Below are 14,872 nucleotides of genomic sequence, written 5' to 3'. Positions count from 1 at the left end.
AAAAGAAAATTTTGTATTTTGTTCTCTCAGTATTATGAATATTTTCCCATGTCATGTATACATTCCATCTTTTGGATGTCCCCTAGTTTAAGTAATTGCCTATTGGACATTTAAATTACTTCCAGTGCAGCCCCTATAAAGGAACTACTTTATAGTGTAGCACCTGTAGGGGAACTGCTGACTAACTGTTGCTATGTTTAATTATTCCATCTTCCTGGAAAGAATATAAAGGTTCTCTGTAAATCAGAAGCTTTTCAACTTCAACATAATTAAGATTATATTTCCTAGATGGTAATCCTTAATGATAATGATATTAATGATCCTAATAACAGCTTCTGTATAAATACATATTAATGTGCCAGGAAATGCATTGGGCATTAGAGTGAATGAGTATACATACACACACTTCATTTAATCCCCACAATTAACATTCGAAGTAGAAATTATTACTTCCTATGACCCCTGAGGGTCTAAACACTGAAGGCCTAGAGAATTTAAGTAACTCAGATCACACAGCTAATAGGTGGTAGAGGTGGAATTTTAATTCAGCAGTTCTCTTAGTGTTCAGCTTTGTGTTTTCCCATACTGTGCCAATCCTTAATGGTGAATAGAAGTTGTATTTATTTATTTTTCTTTGGCCAATTAGGAGTTGAAGCTACCTTGTGCCTGGGTCGTTGAATCTAGTGGCATCCTTAATGTCCTAATCAAACTCTTGGAAGTGGTTCAACCCTGCCTACAGGCCGCCAAGGAGCAAAAAGAGGTCCAGACCCCGAAGTGAGTGATCTTGTATCTCACCTGGTTTCATTTCTGTTCCCTCTCAGACTTGGGCCCTATAGCTCAGGCCCTAAATCAAGCACTTTTCTAGAGCATGTATGAGGCAAATCTTGTGTACCTTTTTGTGGTTTGAAAATAGATGAGGTGCCTAATAAAATCACAATAAGTTTTCCCATATTGTACAGGTTTTCTGGCTTGCCCAAAGTAAATCATTTCTTTCTTTTTTAGGTGGATCACCCCCGTGTTGCTCCTGATAGATTTCTATGAGAAGACAGCCATCTCTTCAAAAAGGAGAGCCCAAATGACTAAGGTATATAATACATAGTTGACAAAACTGCTTAGCCTCTTGAGGTGAGAATAGACCAGAAGAGAATATGGCAGAGTAGTAAAGAATGAATGGAAACCTGCCTGATCAAGACCTAAATCTCTTGAGGGATCTCAGTAGCTATATTTTTCTTCTGAATGGCGAGTTAGAATTATTTTTTTATGGAGCTTCTGGGTGAAGGACCCTAGAACTTACCTGGAAGAAAATGTTAAAGGAGTGTGCTATCTCCAGAGGAGAGAGGGGCTTCTATATGAAGGACTGAGTGTGCAGCAATTCCTACAGAAGCCAAGTGCTCTTTATACAAAAATTATATAGGCCACATTATCTCAGTGCCTTCTCAGAAACAGAAATTTGGTTCCTGCACATTTGAAATAATGTTTCCCATTTGTGGAAAACAGTTGGAAACAAAAGAAAAGCAGAGGATTGCAGGACAAGGGTGTAGAGGTCTTTATGCTTATGGAAGGGATCAGGAATGTGAGAATTAATGTATACAAAAAACTTCTCTTGGTTCTCAAAATTTTACTAAATGTTCACAGTATTCTTTCTTTTTCCTGGTTAGCTTTAGTAGTGAACAGATGAAGTTACTGTTTCTTCTAACAACCAAACTTGTAGGAAATGCAAAGAAATTTTTTGTTTTTGTATTCAGTACCTACAGTCCAACAACAACAACTGGCGCTGGTTTGATGACCGCTCTGGGCGTTGGTGTAGTTACAGTGCAAGCAACAACAGCACTATTGATTCTGCCTGGAAATCTGGAGAGACGAGTGTGCGTTTCACTGCAGGCCGAAGAAGATACACTGTCCAGTTCACTACAATGGTGCAGGTACGTGCTCACTCGGTGCTGTAAACTTCTTTGAAAAGAGGGGAAGATGCTGAGTATGCCTTTTGGTTTGCTTCTTCCTGAACCAGACGTCCTGACATGTGTTATAAGAAGCGCTGTTACCACTACTAAATTCGGTATAGTTGACAGAGAATGGAGTCTTCCTAAAGTCATTAGTTAGACCATGAGTCTGTTGTTTATGGCAATATGATACTCTTCCAACCAGAAATGATTTTAAGTGCTAGGGATGGTATCTACTCTATTGGAAAGTTTCCAGTTTGTTATAGGGCCTTGTGTATGCTGCTTTACTTTTGGGGACCTTCAGGCTTTCTCTCTGTAGGTGATAAGGATGGAAAAAGTTGCCAGGGTTCCTTCCTATTGCAGCATTTTACCTGGGAGTTCCAGCCCCTCTTATCGTTTCCTTTTTTTTTTTGTAGAGCTGTCTTTTGTCTTCTTGAATTTCTAGGTTAATGAGGAAACAGGGAATCGGCGCCCTGTGATGCTGACTCTCCTGAGGGTACCACGGCTGAATAAAAACTCAAAAAATAGCAATGGACAGGAACTAGAGAAGACGCTGGAAGAAAGCAAAGAAATGGATATCAAACGTAAAGAAAATAAACCCAGTGGTATGGAACTTCAGTTTTGAATCTTTCAAGGAGTGTTACGTAAAGCTTCATGTGCCTTTATGGCTTAAGTTTTGGCCAATTTTATCATGAGTGATTTCTTACCCATCATATTGCTTGGTGACTTAAAGATACACAGTCCCTTTTATATGTCCTTTTATCTGGTCCTAGAATTGGTGTTTGGTATATTTTGTAATAGAAACAAACCCAAGTGCTTGACCTAGCTATGAGGGAGAGATATGGAAGGAAATGTCAAATTAAACTTCTGAACTCTTACTTTCTCATTTGTAGATACTCCTTTGGCCCTAGAGAGTACAAATACTGAAAAGGAGATGAGCCTGGAAGAAACAAAAATTGGGGAGATCCTGATCCAGGGCCTGACAGAGGATATGGTGACTGTTTTAATCCGGGCCTGTGTGAGCATGCTAGGAGTCCCTGTAGACCCAGACACTTTGCATGCCACCCTTCGTCTCTGCCTGAGGCTCACCCGAGACCACAAATACGCCATGATGTTTGCAGAGCTAAAGAGTACCCGCATGATCTTGAATTTGACCCAGAGTTCAGGCTTCAATGGGTTTACCCCCCTGGTCACCCTTCTTTTAAGACACATCATTGAGGATCCCTGCACCCTCCGTCATACCATGGAAAAGGTGAGTCTTTTTGATGTCAGAAGCTGGTTTAGCTTTATATCATACCTTTGTTCTCCTTGATCTCAGATACACTTCTTGTTTTTCATAGGGTATATAACTAGATACATAGACTATATGTTTTGTCCAGCAAACTTTCCCAGCTGTGTGCTCAAGTGCTTGCTTACATATGAAAGATTGTCCCATTGAATGATTTTTTTTTTTAACTAGAAAATAACATTTTCTGTCCTTACACTTACTATAGTAATAAATCTTACCTATAAAGTCCTCTTTGGCAGTATAGGTTTTTTGAACCAAAAACTGTTAATGAGGAACTGGGATACCTTTCACCAAGTACATGTCTTAAAGTTGATTCCCTTATAGTATTTCTCATGTATTCACCCATGAGCACATTTTCCAAACATTGTATTTTGGAGTTGTAAAAGTAGTAAAGTTTTGGGAATATTATAATATGCCAGACACTTTAATAAGCATTTGCAGATACCCGTTGTGCAGATTGGAAAATTAAGACATTTATATGTTTATTTTAGGAAACATAAAGCAGTGTAAAAATGACAAAGTAATTAGAAAAGAGAAAAATGTTTATGGGGCACATGGGTGGCTCAGGTCATGATCTCGCAGTTCGTAAGTTCCAGCCTGCATCAGGCTGCCTGCTGTCAGCACAGAGCCTGCTTCACATCCTCTGTCCCCTTTTCTCTCTTCCCCTTCCCCACTCACGCACATTCTCTCTCAAAAATAAATTTTAAAAAACATGTAAAAAAATTTTGTAACATCAACATAAGACCTCAAAGGGGAGGAGTGGGGAGGACAAATGTCTTATTTCCTCCTATTAATTCTTTGTCAACAGTCATCATGTGAATGTTATTGGACTTCCATTTTCCTCTCTTGGGACACCGTTTCCCACATTTATAGTTAGTGTTGCAATTTGCATTTTTGTGCATGGTTTTGTCACATTTAAGATTTGTTTTTCTCAGAGATTCCTAGAAATTGGATGAAAACATATGAGTATTTTTTAACTTGCTTGCCAAAAAGGTGGAACCACTTTATACTTCTGTGTGTATAAGTATACATTTCTCATTCATTCACCCAGCCTATTTGATTTCATCTGACATGAGCAAAATCAAAAGAAGGAGCACTATTAAAAACAGCGTATATACTGATCCAGGGCAAGAGACAACCCAACAGGGAAGAAACAGCTACATACAGATAGAATTCTGACTTAAAAACAAAATACTTAAAATGTTTAACGTTTATACAACTTAAAAAATGCTAGGAAGGGGCTCGCATCTGACTCTTGATTTCCGTTCAGGTCATGATCTTACGGTTTGTGATTTAAAGCCCTGCATTGGGCTCTGTGCTGACAGTGTGGAGCCTGCTTGGGGTTCTCTCTTTTTCCCTCTCTTTGCCCCTCCCCTGCTCAGTCTCTCTCTCTCTCTCTCAAAATAAATAAAACTTAAATTTTTTTTAAATGCTAAGGGGGCGCCTACGTGGCTAAGTCGGTTAAGTGGCTAAGTCGGTTAAGCGTCTAACTCTTGATTTCAGCACAGGTCATGATCTCATGGTTTGTGGGTTTAGGCGCCACATCAGGCTCTGTGCTAGCAGTTGTGGAGCCTGCTTGGGATTCTGTCTGTCTCTCTCTCTCTGCCCCTCCCCTGCTCACTCGGTCTCGCAATAAATTAATAAACATTTAAAAAAAATTTAATGCCTGGAAAATACAGGTTCTTGTTGGAGAAGAGCTTTCTAAGCTTAATTGTATTTAGGATTATGAGGAGCAAAGGAAGATCAGTGGCAGTTTTAATGTATCAAGTTGGCAAAATGTAAATGCTTGATAATATCCATTGCAGGTATGGGTGTGGACAACCAGGCATACTCTTACTTTTGGTAGGAGTGGAAATTGGTGCAGCCACATTGGAGGGCAATTTGTTACTGTCAGTTTGAGATATTCTTTGACCTAGAAATTCTATGACTAGGAATTTATTTGATAATTAAAGTCAAGTATGCCAAGGTACATATACAAGAATGTTCACCATAGAAGAAACTGGAGATCTAATGTCCAGCAGAGGACTGGATAACTAAATTACAGCACATTCTTTATAGTGAAATTAGAGTTTTCAGTATTTAAAAAATGAGAGTTTAGGATTATAGCTTTACAGGCAAGATATTGGGGTTAATATGTTCAACTAAAGAGATGACTGATTTGGTAAGGAAAGCATTAAGATTCCAAAAGATGTTTGTGAACATAGTTCACAAAGGAATGATAATGGAAAATACGGTAGTTATTTTCTTTATTACCTTCTTGTATTTTCTATTGATTAATGAGTCCTTTTGTGAAGACCAAAAGCATAATGTCTAAGCCCTATAGTTTCAGAGCAAGCCATCTGTAAATAGTTCAGTATTTCCTGTGTCTAAGACTGATGATTGACTTTGAGGCATAAAGAAACGTTTAATTTTGTTCTTAAACACCGAGTGGATATTGGTATTGCATATTTTTAGAGATTGAACCATTCTGGTTTAAAATTGGGACAGCATTTGGGAAGGCTAGGAGCTGGCACTTACATGTGAGGGCTATAATTTAGATGATCAGTGGTCTAGATACATTTCCCAATTTCTATAAAGATAACATGCCATCTGTTATAATAATTGATAGTTTTGGGATGTGCTGAATCCTGTAACTTTTTATAAGCCACATATTTTGAATCAGGAAGGAATGGGACTTAAAAGACCCAAGTACATCTTTTCCCAAAAATCTAAAACTATCATCCAGTGTCTTGAGGCAGAGTTTGGATAGTATTTTAATCCTTGGTAACTCTTCCTTGAATGCAATTGGAGTTTTAGAAAGTGGTCATTAATCCACATTGCTTCTTCCTTTCTTTACTAGGTGGTTCGCTCAGCAGCCACGAGTGGAGCTGGTAGCACTACCTCTGGTGTTGTATCTGGCAGCCTTGGTTCTCGGGAGATCAATTATATCCTTCGTGTCCTGGGGCCAGCCGCATGCCGCAATCCAGACATTTTCACTGAAGTAGCCAACTGCTGTATCCGCATTGCCCTTCCAGCCCCTCGAGGCTCAGGAACTGGTGAGTTTCCCCTTCTCCTGGCCTTTGAGACATTGAAGTCTATGGCCTAGTATAACCCCAGAGATAACTTGGAAAGCTTCCTTAAGCAAGTGTTGGGACATGTGGGCCAGTTCAGAGGTACTTCAATATTTCTTGTGTCTATCTATTTTACTTGCCCTGTGGTAATCCCTGCCAGAGATACCAAGGACTCATTTGGTCTAGTCCTTGCCCTCAAAGAATTTGTCTTAGTGTGACAACAGAATGTGAATGGTTTACAGATAAAGTGGTAATTGAGGGACAAGTGGACATGTGACTCACATGGTACAGTAGGAAGTACACTGTATCATCAGTGTGTTCTTGCCCAAAATGTTTGGCCCATATTTAATTATGAGGAAGCAATTAAATGCAAATTTTGAGACATTCTATAAGACAGCTCACCTGCACTCTACAAAAATATTAATGTCATAAAGGGAAAAAAATGGAAGGTTCTCCTAGGTGATGAAACTAGAAAGAACTACCAACCATGATGGGACTCTGGACCCAGGTAAAGAGATTTGGAGAAATTTGAATACTGTGTATTAAATGATTATATCTGTGTTAAATGTCTTGGGTGTTAATGGTGGTATTATGGTTATGTAGAAAAATATCTTTGATCTTAGGATCTAGATGAAAAGCATATGGGTGTCTTACTAACCTTTCAACTTTTCTGTAGGGTTGTGGAGGGAGAGTTGTGTTTTGTTTTGTTTTTTAATGTTGGGAAGGGAGCTAATTATTTTTGGAAGCCCCAGATATGTGCCTGACCTCCTGTGCTGGGCATGTCTCCTGTATGATCTCATTTAATCCTCAAATTTTAGGAATGAAAAAAGAATAATTTTAGGAGTGAGAAAATTAAGGTTTGTTGAAGTAATCTGGCCAATGATCCTGTAACAGAACTGGATTTCAAAACCAAGTCTCCCCCAACTGCAAAGCCTATACTCTTTTTACTATTTGGTACTGCTGTAATAAATTCTGTGGGATTTAGGGAAAGTGAAAGCTAGATTTCCTAGTAGGCTACTTGAACGTTTGGAAATGGCCTTTTGTCCCAAGCATGTGTGTTTATACAAACCCCCTTCTGAGTCTTTATTAGTAATCAAATATAGGTACTAGTTCACTGTTGAGTGATTTTTCTCTGTCTCACTTTGGCTTAGCTTCAGATGATGAATTTGAGAATCTTAGAATTAAAGGTCCTAATGCTGTACAGCTAGTGAAGACGACCCCTTTGAAGCCCTCACCTCTGCCTGTCATTCCTGATACCATCAAGGAAGTGATCTATGATATGCTGAATGCCCTGGCTGCATACCATGCTCCAGAGGAAGGTATGTATCTAATCTACCTCAGGAGGCCGGGCACTTTGCCTGGATCTCTCAACCAACTTATGGCATAGTGAGCACTCCTTGTGTGCCCATGTGCACTTCTCTGAAAAAACCAATGGTCATACATTATGACAGATGGTAAGGTAGTGGTGAGTCTTAGAGCAAGGCATCTGATCTTGTGGGGGTGGGACCTATAGGAAGGTTTCTTAGAACAAGTGGTTTCTGAAATAAGTCTTGAATGATAAGAATGAGAATGTTGACATATGAGAGTCTATCCCATACAGAGGGAAGAATGAACAAAGATTAAAGAGGAGATAATGGCATCTTGTGGGCAGGAAAATTTATACCAAAAAGTCTCTAATGTTTTCATTCTCTTTGTTGCTAAAACATCTTTGTTTCCAAAAAAACTGGGATCAGTATTAGAAGGTGTGATTAGGCTTCCTGACCTTTGAGACCACCATCCCAATCTACCTTTATTCCTAGTTAAGGTGCTGCTTGTAAGTACTGGGAAAGTCATGAGTGAATTAATTGGAACTTAAGATTGCATTCCAGTCATATCCTTCAGGATTTTATTTAGGACATATTTAATTGATATGTCCCACAGAATTGCCAAAAATTGGTGAATATAATCTTTAATTAAGTCAAAATATGAGTCTTTGGTGCTTTTCATCTATTGAGCACTTTGATCCATATAGAGCTTCTTGCTTCTACAACCATAGAACCTTTATTCTACCTCACATATCAGCCCCACCCCCCAAAATAATTTAGCTTATATAGCTAGGGTAACCATTTATTGATCTCTGTTGCACTAGGTATAATACCAGGTATGTTCATTTAAGCTTAGTTGTGAAGCTGAGGAAAGTGAGAAAAATAAGTAAATTGCTTGTGGTCACAAAACTAGTTAGTAAAAGAATGAGGCTTTCAACCTTGCTCTCTTGGTCATAACTACGTTTCCCCTCTTAAGTGAAAGTCTAGCCACATCACTATGTCATAGTAAGTGAAGTGAAATTGACCAAGCTGCCAAATAGGCATTAGCATTGCATAGTTATTAATGAGTTTTGTTTTGTTTTTGTTTTTCTAGCAGAGAAATCTGATCCTAAACCTGGGGGTATGACCCAAGAGGTTGGCCAGCTCCTGCAAGACATGGGTGATGATGTATACCAGCAGTACCGGTCACTTACTCGTCAGGGCAGTGACTTTGATGCACAGTCAGGTTTTTCCATTAATGTAAGTCAATTCCAACCTCCTGTCTTCCTTCTCGCTTTCTGATACCTATGTGTTCTCCATGTTTAAGGTTATGCCAGGGAAATTTCAAAGGTATTAATTTTGATGTATCTGTAAATTATCTGTTGCCTAAGAATGAAGATAAATTTGGGGTAAAATCTGGGATTTTTCTCTCTTTGGATTGGAAATATTAAATTCATTTGTCATTCTCATTGTCCCTTGTATGTGCCCCCAATCTTCCAGTCACTGTTTATAATGATAGCTTCCCACAGATTATAGTATGTACGGAGTGAAGATGGTTAAAAGATCAGCCAAAGAGAGTCTGTAGCATTCGTAATGAGTACCCTGGGAAGGGTTCCTACCATTTAGAGACAACTGTCTCTGAAATTAATAATGGCTCAGGGGTATTCTTCCTCCATAGAGTCAGGTCTTTGCTGCAGATGGTACCTCCACTGAGACTTCCACATCTGGGACATCCCAAGGAGAAGGTAATGGTTTACTTTTCTCCCTCTTTTGTTCTTACTTTCTTGAGAGAACAAAGAAACTGTGGGTGTCCTGGGCAGGGGATACGGGAATACAGGCATAATTGTCACATTTGTCTAAGTGAACTTTTCTCAAGGGTGAGCTCCATGTTCTGTAAATAAAGGATTTCTCTATGCTAAAATTAGTAGAACTGTGACTTAACTAACAAAGTAATGGTTGCTGTGGTGAGATCCTTTAGATCTACTCTTTAAACCACCACATATATTTCTTATGGTGGGTTTTATCCTGGCGTATGGAGCTTTGGTGCCAGTGACACAATTCTGGCTATAAACCTTGCATGGTGGATTCTAGCAGTGTTACCAGAGCCCATTGGCTACTTAGTCAACAATTAGAGAAATGTCACATGGAAACAATTCTAAGGATACCTTCCAAGAGCTGCTGCTTCTTGGATAGGAAAGATCTTTGAGATCTAACCAAGGAGATACCATACTTAATATAACTGCTGGAATGGAGGCATGCTGGGATAAGGTACAGTGGGCACATGTACCCGCTATATCTCTGTATTCCTGGATGAGACAGGAAAGTATTTATGGAGGAGATCAGAATTTGAATTAAGTTAGATAAGTAAATGTGTGCCAGGGAGACATGTGGGAAGGAAAGGTAAAAGGGGGTACATAAGGCGTCTTTGGAGAACTCTTAGTACAGTATTTCTGGAGTGCAAAATTATGTATAAAAGGAGGGAAATGGCAGAAGATATGTGAACAGTTGGGCAAAGCCTCCCTGCTGCACCATATCTAAGACCTGTCATCCTATGTGTCCTTCCACTGCATTATGAGGAGGACATTCCATTTGTATCAGTGACCTAAAGTGGAATAGAAGTAGTATTCTCTTTCCACATAAGGCTTGATGTTTGCCAATATTTCAGTGTGAAACTGAACCAGTGTTTGACTCTTTCTCAACAGCATCAACTCCAGAAGAGTCTCGTGATGGGAAGAAAGATAAAGAAGGGGACCGAGCCTCTGAGGAAGGCAAGCAGAAGGGCAAGGGCAGCAAACCTTTAATGCCCACCTCCACTATTCTTCGTCTTCTGGCAGAGTTGGTGAGGTCCTATGTTGGTATTGCTACCCTGATTGCCAACTACAGCTACACTGTGGGCCAGTCTGAGCTGATTAAAGAGGTAATATTTCCAATCTGCTTAAGATTTGATACTGTCATCATTTGGATACAAATGTGTCAGACAGTTTGCTAGGAACCTGCACATGTTAGCCCAATGTTGAGAGGCAGAGCCCTCTTAGACACATTAAAGAAGCTAGGCTTTTCCCCATGATGTAGAGCTATCGGGTTCATTACAGGGAGTGAGTTTGTGCCATTTGTTAATTTGTTTGCAGAAAATCACTTGTTCTGCAGTGTAAAGACTGTAAAACGCAAGATTTGGAGTCAGACCAATTAGGAATCTGATGTAGATAGCAATCTAGGTAATACAGGATCTTGGTGAAGTTGTTGGGAAAAAAATGGGTGAGTTGAAGAGATGTTTTAAAGGTAGAAATGGATCTTTGGAAAATAAAAACAAAATCAAGGATTCCGATGTTTCTTATTTTATGTTTTTCTATTCCTTTTATGTTAGAAGAAATGGCTTGAAGAGAAAATGTGTAATTTGAAAGGTATCTGTGGTTTGTCTACATAAAGGTGTCTAGGGGACAATAGAATAAGCCAAATAGACAAAATGTGTTTATCTTCCAGATATACTCACACCTGTGCAAAGACACCTGATATGGTAATAGTATTGGTAACATAAAACATAAGGAAAGCCTAAATGTTTATCAGAGCTGTGGGAAAGAAATGTCTTGAAATGGAATTATCTTCAGGTTAGATTTTTCAAGTGAGAGGGCACTTTAAGAAACTAGATCATGTTCCCATATACATAAAAGGGGCCCCCAAGGAGATTTTTTTCAAAAAGGGAACCTTGTTTGGGAGGTTATATTTTAATTTCATGGTTAGTAAGCAGTAAATGGTCTGAGAGTAGAGTAGGGGCATTAATGTTGCAGGCAAAGAATATGAAATCAGCTGCCATTTTTAAGCTAGTTTTACTTTAATCTGAGTTTTTTAAAATACATACAAAAATATGCAATTCCTGAATGAGTCGTTAGTTTTTCTTGGATGACCATTACCCAAATTAAAACATTAAAAACTCCACAAAAGCTTACCCCTTCATGCCTTTCTACAGCTCCCCCTCCCTTTTAAACTTCCATAATGTCAACCATTATCTTGAGTTCTGTTGTCATAGGTTCGTTTTGCACTTTATATAAATAGAATCATACAGTGTATAGTCCTTTGTTTGCAATATCCACTTTTGTGTGTGGTAGTAGTTTATTTGCTGTATAGGATTCCATTGTGTGAATGTAACACAGTCTTGTCCATTCTAGTGCTAATAGACAATTGGGTAGTTTTCCATTTTACAGGTATTGAAAGTAGTGTTGCTACAGTCCATTCTTATATATGTCTTGGTGAACATATACAGTTGACTCTCGAACAACGCAGGGATGTTAAGGGTGCTGACACCTCCTTCCCCTCTCCTCACGTTTGTAGTTGAAAATCTGCATAAACTGTTGACTCCCCCAAATATTTTACTAATATCCTCCTGTTGACCAGAAACTTTACCAACATCATAAACACTCCATTAACACATATTTTGTATGGTTACATATATTAGAGGGAGAAAAATGTTATTACCCCTGAGAAAAAATAAAATTGTAATTTCTGCTTGGATCACTAATTCTTAGATTGTTGCAACTTTGAGCTGAAACTCTTAAATACAAATTTGCTTGTTCACAATTTTTTTTAATTAAATAGAAAACAGTTTAATCAAAACTATTTAATTTCAAATGAAAAGGCAGTAAGGGAAATAAAGACTTGCTAATGGTTTCAGTAAAAAAAATTGTAAGGTAGAGAAAATGTATTTACAGTATGGCACCAATATATTGAAAAAAAAATCTGCATATAAGTGGACCCACACAGTTCAAATCCGTGTTATTCAAGGATAAACTGGATTAAGTGTTTCTATTAGGTGTTAACATGCCTAAGGAGTAGAATTGCTGGTCTCTTCAGCTTTCGCAAATGGCACCAAAAGTTTTCCAGAGTGGTTGTGTCCATTTATATTATTACCAAGCACAGCATATGGTATGCTTGCCATACCTCCTTGCCAACACTTGGTATTTTCTTATTTTTCATTTTAGCTGTTCTAGTGGATTACTACAAATCCACTAGATTTTGCATTATGGTTAAAATATCCTTTTCTGTATTGGCTATTTGGATATTCTCCTGTGAGGTGTCCAAGTCTTATATTCTTGTTCTCTACTGAATTTTTTACATATTCTAGATACAAGTCCTTTGTGGAGTTAGGTATACTAAATATACATTAGGCTTTTATTTCAAAGCTTTTACTCATTATGCCAGTTGTAGTTAATATAAGCATTCCTTGTGGAATAAGACATTTAATTGCAAATTTATTAAGTATCTATTATGTGTCACATGACCTTGTGGTACTGGGTACTCCTAGGTGATTTACAAATACTGTTGATTAATCCTTACCTCAGCACTAGAAGGTTGTTGGTATTGCTCCCCTTAATAGAGAAGTAGAGAAGGCTCAGAAGGTTAGTAACTTGTTCAAGGCCAAACTGCAGAGTAACAGGATTAGAATTGGAATCCAGGTCTCTGGTTGCAAATCCAAGTCTTTTACTACATCACCCTGCTTTCCCAAATTGCAAAGCTTTTTTTCCAGTTTTTACTAATAATGTTATATAACATATTTACACAATTTTGTATTTTATTCAGTACTGGGGAATTTTTATTTCTAATAGTTTCATCTTAACCTAGCCACCGTATCTAATTTTCCAGACTCTAGAATTCTTCAATGCAGCTTTTATTGAGGCAAAATTTACATAAAATCAAGCATTTTAAAGTGTACCATTGAGTGGTATTTGGTACATTCAGTGTTATACAGCCATCCTTTCTAATTCCAAAATTTTGATCCAATATCTGCATAAATGACAATAGAACTAAGTTTCTTTCTAATATAAAGAATTATCAGGACAGAAGTCGTTGTTAGAAGGAACAAGTCTCATGTAATTTCTTTTCCTTGTTGGGCCTTTTTTTGCTATTTACTTTGCATTAAATATTTTTGCATATCCATATCTATGGCTGTGCTGTTTCTCTTTTAAATGCCTATTTTTAGCCTAGGGTCCTTAGCACATTATAGGTATCCGTAAACATTACAACTTAATTGAATACATGAAGGCATTATAGCACTTAATTATGAACAAGATTTGAATCCTTGCCATTGGTTAAGTTCTTTGCACAGGCCCTGTTTCTTTGGGCCTCATATTACCCATCTGTCAGAATGGGAAAATACTGAACTTGCCTTAACTGTTCTGTAGGTTTACTGTGAACAGTTCTTTTAAATACCACACATAAAAATGTTTTGAGAAATATCAAGTGACCTGTAAATGAAAATGTGTAAACTAGTGAGAAATGAGTGGAGTTTAAAAGCATAAAATCTGGATTTGCTCACTTAGTTTGTACTTCGCACCCTTGGTTTTCTCATCTATAAAGTGGACCTGATAATCACTGACTGGGTGACTTGAAGGATCAACTTTGTGTATGTGTACCTTGTTGATGTGCAAACAATATGGCATAATTATGCTTGTGAGTAAATGTCATAATAATTTTTCAGGACTGCAGTGTGCTAGCCTTTGTTCTGGACCACCTCCTCCCACATACCCAGAATGCAGAAGACAAGGACACACCTGCCCTGGCCCGCCTATTCCTTGCAAGCCTAGCTGCTGCAGGGAGTGGCACAGATGCCCAAGTAGCCCTTGTGAATGAAGTAAAAGCAGCTCTGGGACGGGCACTGGCTATGGCTGAGAGTACAGAGAAACATGCCAGGTAAAACCCATGCCTGACCTAGTGCTGATAATCAGTAGCATCTCCTTACTCCATTCTTGGCCCGTGGGATTCCTAGCACTTGAACAAGAGTTCTGGTCACACTGGCACTGTATATTCTCTGGTCCTCTCAAATAGTTCTAGTGCCTCAAAATACCTAGAGAACTGATTACATTTGAGGAGGGTAAACAGCTTAGAACAAAGGGATGTTGTCATTATAGTTCTGATGTCTTCAAGAAATTGAGCAGATTATTCAGTCTCATTTTTTAAATTATGTGTAAAGAAAATTAAGAATGCTACCACTCAGGGAGTGAGCTCTCACCTGTTTAAATGTTACTTCCAGAAGGAAACACAGGGCACCAGGAGGGTTATCTGAGGCCGGTTAGTTTAAGACTCCTAAGAATGGGCAGTATTCATATGATAGAGGTGTCAAACTTCTCTCCCAGGCTTCAAGCAGTGATGTGTATCATCAGTACTATCATGGAGTCCTGCCCCTCAACGTCCAGCTTCTACAGCAGTGCCACAGCCAAGACCCAGCACAATGGCATGAACAACATTATTCGACTCTTCCTGAAGAAAGGACTGGTTAACGACCTGGCAAGAGTGCCTCATAGCCTGGACCTGTCCAGGTAA

General features: G+C 38.6%; 1 protein-coding gene across 11 annotated transcripts in view; it reads left to right on the top strand.

Moving 5' to 3' along the window:
* The window catches only part of HUWE1 (HECT, UBA and WWE domain containing E3 ubiquitin protein ligase 1), a 166,555-nt gene that overhangs the window by 121,539 nt on the left and 30,144 nt on the right, over positions 1–14,872 (top strand). For all 11 annotated transcript variants that reach the window (XM_049644605.1, XM_049644607.1, XM_049644611.1 and 8 more), the window contains 12 exons: positions 647–774; positions 1,003–1,084; positions 1,746–1,922; positions 2,386–2,545; positions 2,834–3,192; positions 6,068–6,263; positions 7,430–7,597; positions 8,676–8,821; positions 9,240–9,306; positions 10,264–10,478; positions 14,031–14,242; positions 14,686–14,868. In XM_049644605.1, coding sequence (XP_049500562.1) covers positions 647–774; positions 1,003–1,084; positions 1,746–1,922; positions 2,386–2,545; positions 2,834–3,192; positions 6,068–6,263; positions 7,430–7,597; positions 8,676–8,821; positions 9,240–9,306; positions 10,264–10,478; positions 14,031–14,242; positions 14,686–14,868 — 2,093 coding nt within the window. The remainder of the gene's footprint in view (positions 1–646; positions 775–1,002; positions 1,085–1,745; positions 1,923–2,385; positions 2,546–2,833; positions 3,193–6,067; positions 6,264–7,429; positions 7,598–8,675; positions 8,822–9,239; positions 9,307–10,263; positions 10,479–14,030; positions 14,243–14,685; positions 14,869–14,872) is intronic.

Source organism: Panthera uncia, chromosome X (genome assembly GCF_023721935.1).
Source record: "Panthera uncia isolate 11264 chromosome X, Puncia_PCG_1.0, whole genome shotgun sequence".
Lineage (NCBI taxonomy): Eukaryota > Metazoa > Chordata > Mammalia > Carnivora > Felidae > Panthera > Panthera uncia.
Note: the sequence above shows the minus strand (reverse complement) of the source record. Positions and strands in the feature narration are given on the sequence as shown.